At 46.2% G+C, this 11,644-nt stretch overlaps 1 protein-coding gene across 1 annotated transcript; it reads left to right on the top strand.

Moving 5' to 3' along the window:
- Positions 1 to 10,010: 10,010 nt before the first annotated feature.
- LOC126252595 (prolactin-releasing peptide receptor-like) lies at positions 10,011 to 11,291 on the top strand. The gene has a single exon (XM_049953497.1). It carries the CDS (start codon positions 10,011 to 10,013, stop codon positions 11,289 to 11,291), a length of 1,281 nt encoding a protein of 426 aa, XP_049809454.1.
- Positions 11,292 to 11,644: the final 353 nt, after the last annotated feature.

Here is an 11,644-nt window from a genome sequence, read left to right as displayed (position 1 = left end):
TTATAGGCCACACTGTAATGAGCCAATGCTGGATTGTTTAATTATTCACACTATTAGCTTCACCGCTCATATTGCCAAAAGTAATGCCGTGACGCTGCTTCTATCTGTCAATCTAACCACTGCTGCATACAAATTATTCATCTTTCAATTTCTTGCAAACTGTTCTGTTTTCACAATAAGGAGAGGTCCAGTAATGGGTACATTGATGCTTCTCTGTTGAATAAACTACTTAAGTAGCGCTTCATCCACGTCGCGCAGTTCAGCTTTTAGTAAACGCTTAATTTTAGAACTAATTTGTTCAAAACCAGTAATAATTTTATCCTTGTTCTTCCAAAGCGTTTGCACTGTGGAGTTTACGAAGCCAAATTGACGATATACCTCAACCATTTTAGTTCCATTCTCGACCTCATGAAGCACTTTCACTTTTTTTCCACTTTCTTTTACTGGTCGCGCTGTTGTAAAACGCATGCACTTTGTAACAGACTGTTACGGAAACTGACATAAGTGGTGCTGTTGACATGTTCTATGATTGTCTTCACTAATGTACTATGAATGCGCTAGGGTAACAATGAGGTGTGGAGCCTTTACTACACGTATTGTTGACGGAAGGACAGAAGAATACGTCAGGTTACCATATTACAACAACAGATTTCCTTACACAGATTCTTGGAAAGTCTTGTTGCTAACTAAGGCTGAAAATGACGTTATACACGAGGTACACACATATACGTTTGAAGTATTAAGCATGGATGGGAAGTATGTTCCTTTACGACGAATATGGCCACACGACAGAAATCACGACGTTATAGACCAGATGTCGTTGTAACCGATGACGTTGTAAGGAAGTTCAACTGTAGCTGTACGAAGACCGTTTTTCCGAAGATTTGTGACACTTTATGATTTGACATCTATACAAAATAGCACAAGCATAACGAAATTCACAAAGAATCCAAGAAAAATTAAATCCTATATTTAATTACACTCGAATATTAAAACTATGAAAATGTGCAAGGCAAAATGAACACAAGCCAGTTATGGTACAGGCTACAATGTTAAATAGAACTGGTAACTGAGATGAACAAAAAAACAAACAAAAAAAAAAAAAAAACAGAAAAGCAGGAGCAGTGGGAAAAGTGGGGGGAGGAGTCTAAGGTATGTGGATGGAGAACAGCTGTACTATTTACAACAAATACCTTGTCTTAAGGTGAGATAGCCCCCACCATGAACCATGGACCTTGCCGTTGGTGAGGAGGCTTGCGTGCCTCAGCGATAGAGATAGGCGTACCGTAGGTGCAACCACAACGGAGGGGTATCTGTTGAGAGGCCAGACAAACGCGTGATTTCTGAAGAGGGTCAGCAGCCTTTTCGGTAGTTGCAGGGGCAACAATCTGGATGATTGACTGATCTGGCCCTGTAACAGTAACCAAAACTGCCTTGCTGTGCTGGTACTGCGAACGGCTGAAAGCAAGGGGAAAATACAGCCGTAATTTTTCCTGAGGGAATGCAGCTTTACTGTATGGTTAAATGATCATGGCGTCCTCTTGGGTAAAATATTCCCGAGGTAAAATGGTCACCCATTCGGATCCCCAAGCGGGGACTACTCAAGAGGACATCGTTATCAGGAGGAAGAAAACGCGTTGTATGGATCAGAGCCTTCATTGGGCAGGTAGGTTAGAAAATTTAAAAAGGGAAATGGATAGGTTAAAGTTAGATATAGTGGGAATTAGTGAAGTTCGGTGGCAGGAGGAACATGACTTTTCGTCAGGTGAATACAGAGTGAATAGAAAATCGAATAGGAGTAATTAAGAATTCTTAAAAGAATCTAGTTAGAAACGCTCACCTATTTATATGCAGCTGTGCGCCTTGTTTTTACCCTGTGTACCACATCACATCACATACTCATAACACGCTAGGTTGGCCAGTGGGCTCCTTCTGCCTGTGATTTGTGACATCCAAAACCGCTAGATATACTCTTTCAGCAATTTGACGGCCCTGTGGCCTCTATACTACTTCGCAACTACTGGTATGCGTAACTTACTGCAATCCGGCCTGCACCTGGCTGTAACTTGTGCTCAGAATATTGCGCAAAACTAACTTTCCCTATGCTAAACCGTGGTGCCGCTACAACTTTAAATTCGCCGTAGTGATTGTTAAAAGAGGGCGGAGTGTAGTACTGCGATCAGCTGGAGGAACTGATTATTATACTCATTTAACACTTCGTACAGGATGTTAGAAACAGAAACGTGTGTGTATGGATCATTGCAATCTCGCACATGCGAAGCTGGATCTACAGAACATCAATTCCGTCCGACCAGCCCGTTACCACAGAAAAGTAAATGATGATAATATTATTGTGTGGAGGAGCATATAGCAACCCAATGGATGTATCCATAACAGTTTCATGACTAATGGAGTCATAAATGATATGCCATCCGTACCAACGAGCTGCCGCTGACGTCACGACGCCTCCTCTAACTGTAATGCTAAGCGCTACCTTGCTTTAAGGACTCAAAGAATTTCATGTAGTTTTGAGTATAATTGTTTTGTGACAAAATTTTCCTTACACTTGCTTTCTTTAAGAATAAACTTCATTTCACTGAAGTGCATTACAGTCTGTGTTCACATTGTCGACCATCATAAATGGCAGTTGTTGCCATTTCCTTCCCCTTTCAAAATGACTCTGATCACTATGCGACTTAATTTCTGAGGTCATCAGCGCCTAGTACTAAGAACTAATTAAACCTAACTAACCTAAGGACATGACACACATCCATGCCCGAGGCAGGATTCGAACCTCCGACCGGAGCGGTCTCTCGGCTCCAGACTGTAGCGCCTAGAACCGCACGGCCACTCCGGCCAGCCTTCCCCTTTCTTTATGTTTTATTTTATTGCAACTGTTACTGCATATGTTCTTACGCATTATTATTTTTTGGGGGTATGGGGCTGTTGTTTTCATACACATTTGTAGTGCTTGTATAGCTCTCATTTAGGTGTTTGCTGTGGTATGTGTTGTCCCGCGTAAATGGTAGCGTACGCCATTAGATTCCCGGCCCCGACCAATCATAGCAAAGCTACTCGTTCGCTAGCTATTGGTGCAAGGCACGTTACCGGTGACTAGTTTGATTCTGACCGCTGTCACCTTCGTAAACAGAGTTTACGTTCAATGAAACGTCACATTACAGCATTTTCATTACCGGTGAGAGTTTATTTAGCTCTATCAATTACAACAGATCAAAATTATAATCGTTTCCTCAATTACTCACGAATTTATATGCGGGAGGTTTCGTGTTGTACGCTCTTTCGGTGCTTGTTTTCAAACCCTGACGTGGATACTTTCGTTGAATTTGAAAGTAAAACGGGTCATTTTGGATTTAAGTAATGGAAATTCACTGTCGAAATTACGCAAACTAAGTCTCTGACAACCGTTTTCTTCACGTATTTGTGAAGTATCTGTCTAGTCTTTATCCAGAAACTGGTTCATAACGAATTATCAGTATTAACTGTGGAACATCCAAATTGTGTATTTCAATTTTCAATATATGTTCATCCAAGTACCAAAGTCCTTCTCTGTACGTCGCCTATCGATGGATCTCACACGCATCACGTTCGACCCGTGACCGACTCTCGAATGCCACATATTTGTATCACTGTATCAAACGTTACGATGTAGCCGGACCAGCTATTAACAAACACATTACAATCATACCTCACCTTGTTTTTGTGGGTCTCGAAGATTATTTAACTTATACGAGATGCGTTCAATATCTAATACAACACTTTTTTTAAATGCAGGTTGGTTTTATTCAGGATTCCTATACATAATAATATTCCTTACTCTTTTTGCTACAAAACCCTCTTCTTCAGCCTAATTTCCGTTCAATGCGACGGCCTTACGCCACTTTACTGCGAGGGCCCGTATGTCCGCACGGTACCACTCTACTGGTCAATGCCTTGCTGCATCAATAACCACCCCGTCATCTATGTACAGCTTCACACGGGATGCATCCATCACTGGGTAAGACAGATGGAAGTCGAAAGATGCGAGATCAGGGCTTTAGGGTGGATGAGGAAGAACATTCCAATGAAGTTTTGTGAGCTCTTCTAGGGGGTGCAGACTTGTGTGAGGCCTTGCGTTGTCATGGATAAGGAGAAATTCGTATGCATTTTTTGTGGCGGCCAGCACGTTCAGGTGGTTATTCATTTTGCCGAGTGTACACAATACACTTCAGAGTTGATCGTTACCCCACGAGGGAGGACACCAAATAGAATAACCCCCTGAGAGTCCCAGGAGGCTGTCGCCATGACTTACCGGCTGAAAGCGCGTTTTTTAACTTTTTCTGCGGAGAAGTGGTGTGAAAATCCATGAATTGCTGTTTTTCTCCGGTTCGGAGTGATCAACGTATGTTTCATCGCCTGTGACGAGGTTCAACAAAACATTTTCGGCTTTAGCCTCCTAACGTGCAAGAAACTCCGCACAGAAGGTCATTCGTTGTTCCCTATGGTGTTCTGTAAGGAGGCGAGGAACCTAGCAGACACACACCTTTGACTACCTCAGACGGTGGGCGAATATGTCAGCACTACCAACAGAGTCTTCCAGTTCGGCGCCGAGGTGTTTGAATGTCAATAGTCGACCAGCTCAAATGAGAGTGTCCACACGTTCCAACTTCCATGAGCTACACCACTGGCCATTAAAATTGCTACACCAAGAAGAAATGCAGATGATAGACGGGTATTCATTGGACAAATATATTATACTACAACTGACATGTGATTACATTTTCACGCAGTTTGGGTGCATAGATCCTGAGAAATCAGTACCCAGAACAACCACCTCTGGCCGTAATAACGGCCTTGATACGCCTAGGCATTGAGTCAAACAGAGCTTGGATGGCGTGTACAGGTACAGCTGCCCATGCAGCTTCCACACGATACCACAGTTCATCAAGAGTAGTGACTGACGTATTGTGACGAACCAGTTGCTCGGCCACCATTGACCAGACGTTTTCAATTGTTGAGAGGTCTGGAGAATGTGCTGAACAGGGCAGCAGTCGAATATTTTCTGAATCCAGAAAGGCCCGTACAGGACCTGCAACATGCGGTTGTGCATTATCCTGCTGAAATGTAGGGTTTCGCAGGGATCGAATGAAGAGTAGAGCCACGGGTCGTAACACATCTGAAATGTAACGTCCACTGTTCAAAGTGCCGTCAATGAGAACAAGAGGTGACCGAAACGTGTAACCAATGGCACGCCATACCATCACGCCTGGGTGATACGCCAGTCTGGCGATGACGAATACACGCTTCCAATGTGCGTTCACCGCGATGTCGCCAAACACGGATGAGACCATCATGATGCTGTAAGGTGAACCTGGATCCATCCGAAAAAATGACGTTTTGCCATTCGTACACCCAGGTTCGTCGTTGAGTACACCATCGAACAGCCTGTGATGCAGCGTCAAGGGTAACGGCAGCCATGGTCTCCGAGCTGATAGTCCATGCTGCTGTAAACGTCGTCGAACTGTTCCTGCAGATGGTTGATGTCGTGGCTGCATGATCCGTTACAGCCATGCGGATAAGATGCCTGTCACCTCGACTGGTAGTGATACGAGGCCGTTGGGATCCAAGCACGGCGTTCCGTATTACCATCCTGAACGCACCGATTCCATATTCTGCAAACAGTCATTGGATCTCGACCAACGCGAGCAGCAATGTCAAGATACGATAAACTATAATCGTAATAGGCTACAATCCGACCTTTATCAAAGTCGGAAACGTGCTGGTACACATTTCTCCTCCTTACACGAAGCATCACAACAACGTTTCTCCAGGCAACGCCGGTCGACTGCTGTTTGTGTTTTAGAAGTCGGTTGGAAACTTTCCTCATGTCAGCACGTTGTAGGTGTCGCCACTGGCGCCAACCTTGTGTGAATGCTCTGAAAAGCTTATCATTTGCATATCACAGTATCTTCTTCCTGTCGGTTAAATTTCGCGTCGGTAGCATGTCATTTTCGTGGTGTAGCAATTTTAATGGCCAGTAGTGTATTTGCGGCCAGCCGGCACGCGGGAGATCAGACAGGTTTGCGGGGATCTTGCTGCGACGATGGCAGACGCCTCGCTCAACGACTCGACGTGCTTTTGTCCACAGTCAGGTCTCCATAGACATTCTCTAAGCGCCTACGAATATCCGTGACGATCTAGCTTTCCGTCAGAAGAAAATTATGAGAGCTCTCGGCTGTGAACGTTCCTCCAGTACAGTAGCAACTTTTTTAGGCTACGTATAGTGCCGCTACCGACCGGAATTTGATGAAAGTATGCGGCTGAAGCTGGAAGATTCCACGATATCCCCCAACAAATTTCGCACTTTCTCAAGCGCAACTGACGGAGAAAAAATTGTTTTGCATTACTTACCGAAAGCCCTTCGTACACCTGGTGCACTAGAAAACACATTGTGTGTACTGTTCAAATGGCTCTGAGCTCTGTGGGACTTAACATTTGAGGTCATCAGTTCCCTAGAACTTAGAACTGCTTAAACCTAACTAACATCGCACACATCACTGCCCGAGGCAGGATTCGAACCTGCGACCGTAGCGGTCGCTTGGTTCCAGACTGAAGCACCTAGAACCGCTCGGTAACACGGGCCGGCGTGTACTGTTGCTGCGGTGTTGTAGGTAGACTGGGTTTCGGTCACGTTGTGTATTTTCAACGCGTTCCAGAACTTCTGAATTACGAATAGAAGAAGTGCACGTGCCGGATCAACGCGGCGCTGCGAGGAAGACGCCTCCGCCAGGCCGCTGCCGTGGCGACGCCGCAGGTGGCGCACGCGCTGTCGGCGCGCCGGTCCAGCGACGCCCGACGCCGGCCGCCGCGGCGCCGACGCCTCAGCAGTCCGCCGCCCGCAGCCGACGCCGACGCCGAGGCCGGCCACCGAGTCCGCCAGGCGCCCGCGCGTCGCCGCTCGCCGCACGCGTCGCCGCCGGCCGGCTGCTACTGTGCGCTCCGCGTGAGCACTGTGACGTCACCACACAGCTGGCCGAACGGGCAGTTTTGCCAGTAGTGTTACACGAATTATGGGAAGTCTCCATCTAAAACATCGCACTTTGTACAAACTTCAGTGGTAATCCGTTATAGCTATTGCTGACGAGTTTACTGCTCTCTCTTGCATCTCTCCGAGTCGTAACGAAGAGAAAAAAAACAATCGTGTCTAGTTTTCTCTCACTCGTGTGTATTTTTCTTCATAACTGACTCACAAGAAATGTCAGTCGACTCAGTTACCAAAGCGAGCTAATTCTGACTCGTAGTCTGAAGAAGTGCTACTTAAAGTGTTTCTAGCTTTATCATAATCTCTTAGGACAATGAAAGATAGGAGTGCGCCTAAAATATTATATTGTTTCTGAATGTCGAACGACAATATGTAAGAAATGCTTCCTCCTTTGCTATTGAGTACTTGTGTATTGTGCAACAAGTAGTATTACTGGACAAAATAGTTGATAGAGTGCGTTATTCCTGTTTCCGGACTCCGAACATTAAAGATAATTTATTCTTCATTTAAAATAAGCATATCATGCAAATTTTGTTGCATAACTTTTGCGGAATATAATTCTCGGAACTTCTTCTTCGCCCTCACTCACTTAACATCAGTTAAGTTTCAAGTATTACTTGCTCACGTGAACTTTTATTTTCTACAAAGACTTTCCAAACTCTGCGCATTTAGCTGAATTTATCAGTACAGAACTGCTCTAACTAACAGACCATAACTTTTTACATATTCTCCAGTAATTTTTACGTGTGATGAACGTACTTATGAGTAGAGTTTATTCTAGATGTATTGTTGCGAAAGATGAAGACAGTCTTTTTTGAGTGTGATTTTCCTAGTGAGTTGTTTTTTCAGTGGCCATTCTTAATATAAAAAGTGAAAGAACGATTAAAAGATAGGACTTTTCTTAAAGTTTCAGAATAGCGGCGTGTTCCTCTAAACAGTCACGAGTTCCAAACATTGAACTCAATCGTTATCTGATAACATTTATAGCTGTGAGTGTAACAATTGTAATTAAGACGTCTACTACGTCAATAAGATTGCTAATAGATATCTGCGTATGAAAGCGACGTGTGAACGTATAGCATCAGTTAATTACGTTGTTTTGAACTTTCAGTGCACTATGCTGGTTTCGGCACAGTAGAAATAAGAGACCGAATGCGGAAGAAAGAGAACAGCGCAAGGTGGCAGCTGGCGGCTGCTTGTGATGGCCACAGAAGAATAGCCCGCTCTAAATAAAGGAAGTAGTTCTTGAGGCTGAAAGCAGCCACGGAATCCGCTGCCAAAGGGAGAGGACAACAACAGTCGAGTCCTCAACTGCCACGGCTGTCCCTGACAGCTTCCAGAAGCTGTTACCGCAGACAGCTTTGGATGGCTGCGTCCGCAGTAAAGGAATGTCTCCGGCCGCTGTGAAAGCTACTTCCGCGGCGAAACAGTCAGTGTGTCTCAGTGAATGCGACGGAGATAGTCCGCTATGGCAGTTTACAGTAACCGCGGTGCGGTTATATGTGGGTAAAAGTATGTACTCCTACATTTCTTCACATATCTCGAATGGTATTTCCAGCAGAAGAATTTATTCTGAGGGTGTTTCAGGTAAATTATTACACTGTACCTACTAGTGTCACGTGAAATATTTTCGAAACAGGAAAGAAACTTGTGTTTTACTCTTCTTCACGCAAGTTAAGCTAGTTTGCAAGTGCGTCGCAGCTACAAATAACTGTTGAACACGTTCGTAATTTCTGCTACCGCTACAGAAACTTAATGCTACTCAGACACATGGTAGCTGATATTAACAATTATTACTGAACTTTTCTTAAGTTACCCATACAATATCTTTGGCATATTAAACACACATGGTGAAAATAGAAGCATTTTGGAGTAAAGCCATGAAAAATTAGTTACAAGCAACTATGGTGCATATATTGCTCAGAACATTTTGTTAGTAATTTCCGTTGTTGCAGTTCTGAAATCAAATGATTTAACTTCACTTTTCCAAAGATTTAAGTCGATTTAGTGACACGTGATTGAACTTTTGCACTTATGGTGCTCTAACGAATTTCCTAAGTGAAGTGTTGTTGTGTCAAATATTGTTTCATTTCGCTTTAATGGGGTACTAGAGAAGCTACCAAACTGGAAACTAAAAAAGCTTCGTATTCGCTATTAATTTACGTTTCTAAAACAATTTCAAGTGTTCTATTTGGAGCTGTTTTATGAGTTGATATACAGTGGGATTAGTTATAGTGAATTTCCGATCGTAAAGAGTTTTACAGTGCTTTTGATCTTCAAAGCGTAAAGGTGATCGTTATTTCTGAGAAAAGCTTGTAATGATGTGTAAAATCTAGCCATAGTATATTCAGAAGCTAACATTTGTCAAGCTCAGGAAACCATTAGATATGTTTTGCTGCGCAAAGCTTATGGACCATGCATTACATTTAGTATGGAACTGGAAATGTTAATCTCGTGTCTATAATGATGATTATGATGATGATGATTATGATATATGCCACTGGGTGCGTGATATCAGCGTCTCTAGTGCTATTAACAAAGATCTTCGAGACGAGAACAGGTGTATAATCGATTCGAAATGGACTGCTAGAAATATTTGTTTAAATATGCAAAGGAATACCTGAATACAATGAAAGTGCTCTAGTCGTTACACCCTGACATAATTGTACATAATTGTTAATTGTTTTTTCAAGGAGTGACCTAGCGACAGACAGCCATATGGTACTAGGTAATTTGTCTCCTAATGCTGTGAGAATGTGTAAAATGCAACTGACGAGGGTTACACACTTGGATGGTTATGGAATTTTATGGGTGGCAACCTTTTGAGATATTCCATTGCGTCATGACGGGTAACGAAATGAAATACGAGCCTGTTAAGCAGAAATAGGACTTGTAGTTAGTCAAGTTCTAGCGTGTATTCTGAAGAAAAGATATTTGTGGCTGCCATTTGAGTTCTCCTCTGCTCGAGATAATGTCTGGTGAAGATGGAGGACAATCTGATAGTATGGACTTGGAGGGGAACTATTCCTTGTACAGGGTGTCCAACCAGAGTTCGGACTTTGGTGAGTACGACATGGCGGGCGACATCATCTACAACGCGTTCGTGCAGGCGCTGTTCTGCGTGGTGTACACGACCATCTTCGTGCTGGGCCTGGCGGGCAACGCGCTGGTCGTGGCGGTGGTGGCGCGCAACCGCGCCATGCACACCGTGACGAACGTGTTCATCGGCAACCTGGCGCTGTCGGACGTGCTGCTGTGCGCGCTGTGCGTGCCCTTCACGCCGCTCTACACCTTCCTGGGCAGCTGGGTGTTCGGCGGCGCGCTGTGCCGCGCCGTCGTGCTCGCGCAGGGCACCAGCGTCTACACGTCGACGCTGACGCTGACGAGCATCGCGGTCGACCGCTTCTTCGTGATCGTGCACCCGTTCCGGCCGCGCATGCGCCTCTCGACGTGCGCCTGGTCGCTGGCCGGCATCTGGCTGTTCTCGGCGCTGGCCACGCTGCCCTACGGCCTGTACACGGTGCTGCGCGCCGAGCACGGCTACTACTATTGCGAGGAGAGTTGGCCGTCGGAGCGCGCGCGACTCGCCTACGGCGCCGTCACCGCCGCCGCCCAGTTCGCGCTGCCCTTCGCCGTTTCCGCCTTCTGCTACGTGCGCGTCTCGCTGCGGCTGGGCCGGCGCGCGCGCCACAAACCCGGCTGCCGCTCGGCGCGCCGCGACGACGCCGACCGCGAACGCAAGCGCCGCACCAACCGCATGCTCGTCGCCATGGTCGCCATCTTCGGCCTCTCCTGGATGCCGCTCACGCTGCTCAACCTCGCCAACGACGTTTTCACCTCGTTCGGCACCTGGCGCTACTTTAACCTCTGCTTCTTCCTGGTGCACGCGCTCGCCATGAGCTCCACCTGCTACAACCCGTTCCTGTACGCCTGGATGAACGAGAACTTCCGCAAGGAGTTCCGCCGCGTCCTGCCCTGCTTCAGACCGGAGGGTACAGCCGACCACGCCGCTCTGGCATCACGGCCGTCATGTGCACCGACTGGTAAAACGCAGGAGTCGCTGCTGCCCGCGGCGACGACGACAGCACAGCAGCACCGCGGCACTCCTCTAGATGTCAAAGATGGCGCTCTTCCCGCGGCCTCTAGCGAATCCGCCACATACTCTGTCCATACGAGTGAGGTTCGTCTACAGGTCCAGCAAGGAGAGCAGATGGTCCAGGACAACGATCACCTCCTTGATTCTCGTATCTAGGTGAGTAACCACTTTACAGTCAAATTCAATATTTGTAAGATCTAACATCGCCTTGTCCGCTGCTTGTGGTGTCGCGGTAGCGTTCTCGCTTCCCGAGCACGGGGTCCCGGGTTCGATTCCCGGCGGGGTCAGAGATTTTTCCTGCCTCGAGATGACTAGGTATTGTTGTGTCATCTTCATCATCGTCATTCATCCCCATTACCGTCGGAGGAAGGCAATGGTAAACCACCTCCACTAGGACCTTGCCTAGTACGGCGGTGCGGGTCTCCCGCATCGTTCCCCTACGCTCCGCCACGGAGTATGGGACTGCATCATCAACATTGCCTTCTGAGGAAGACCCAGCATTGCCCGTG

The sequence above is a fragment of the Schistocerca nitens genome, chromosome 4 (assembly GCF_023898315.1).
Source record: "Schistocerca nitens isolate TAMUIC-IGC-003100 chromosome 4, iqSchNite1.1, whole genome shotgun sequence".
NCBI lineage: Eukaryota > Metazoa > Arthropoda > Insecta > Orthoptera > Acrididae > Schistocerca > Schistocerca nitens.
The sequence above is the reverse complement of the archived record's forward strand: the minus strand, read 5'-3'. Positions and strand labels throughout refer to the sequence as shown.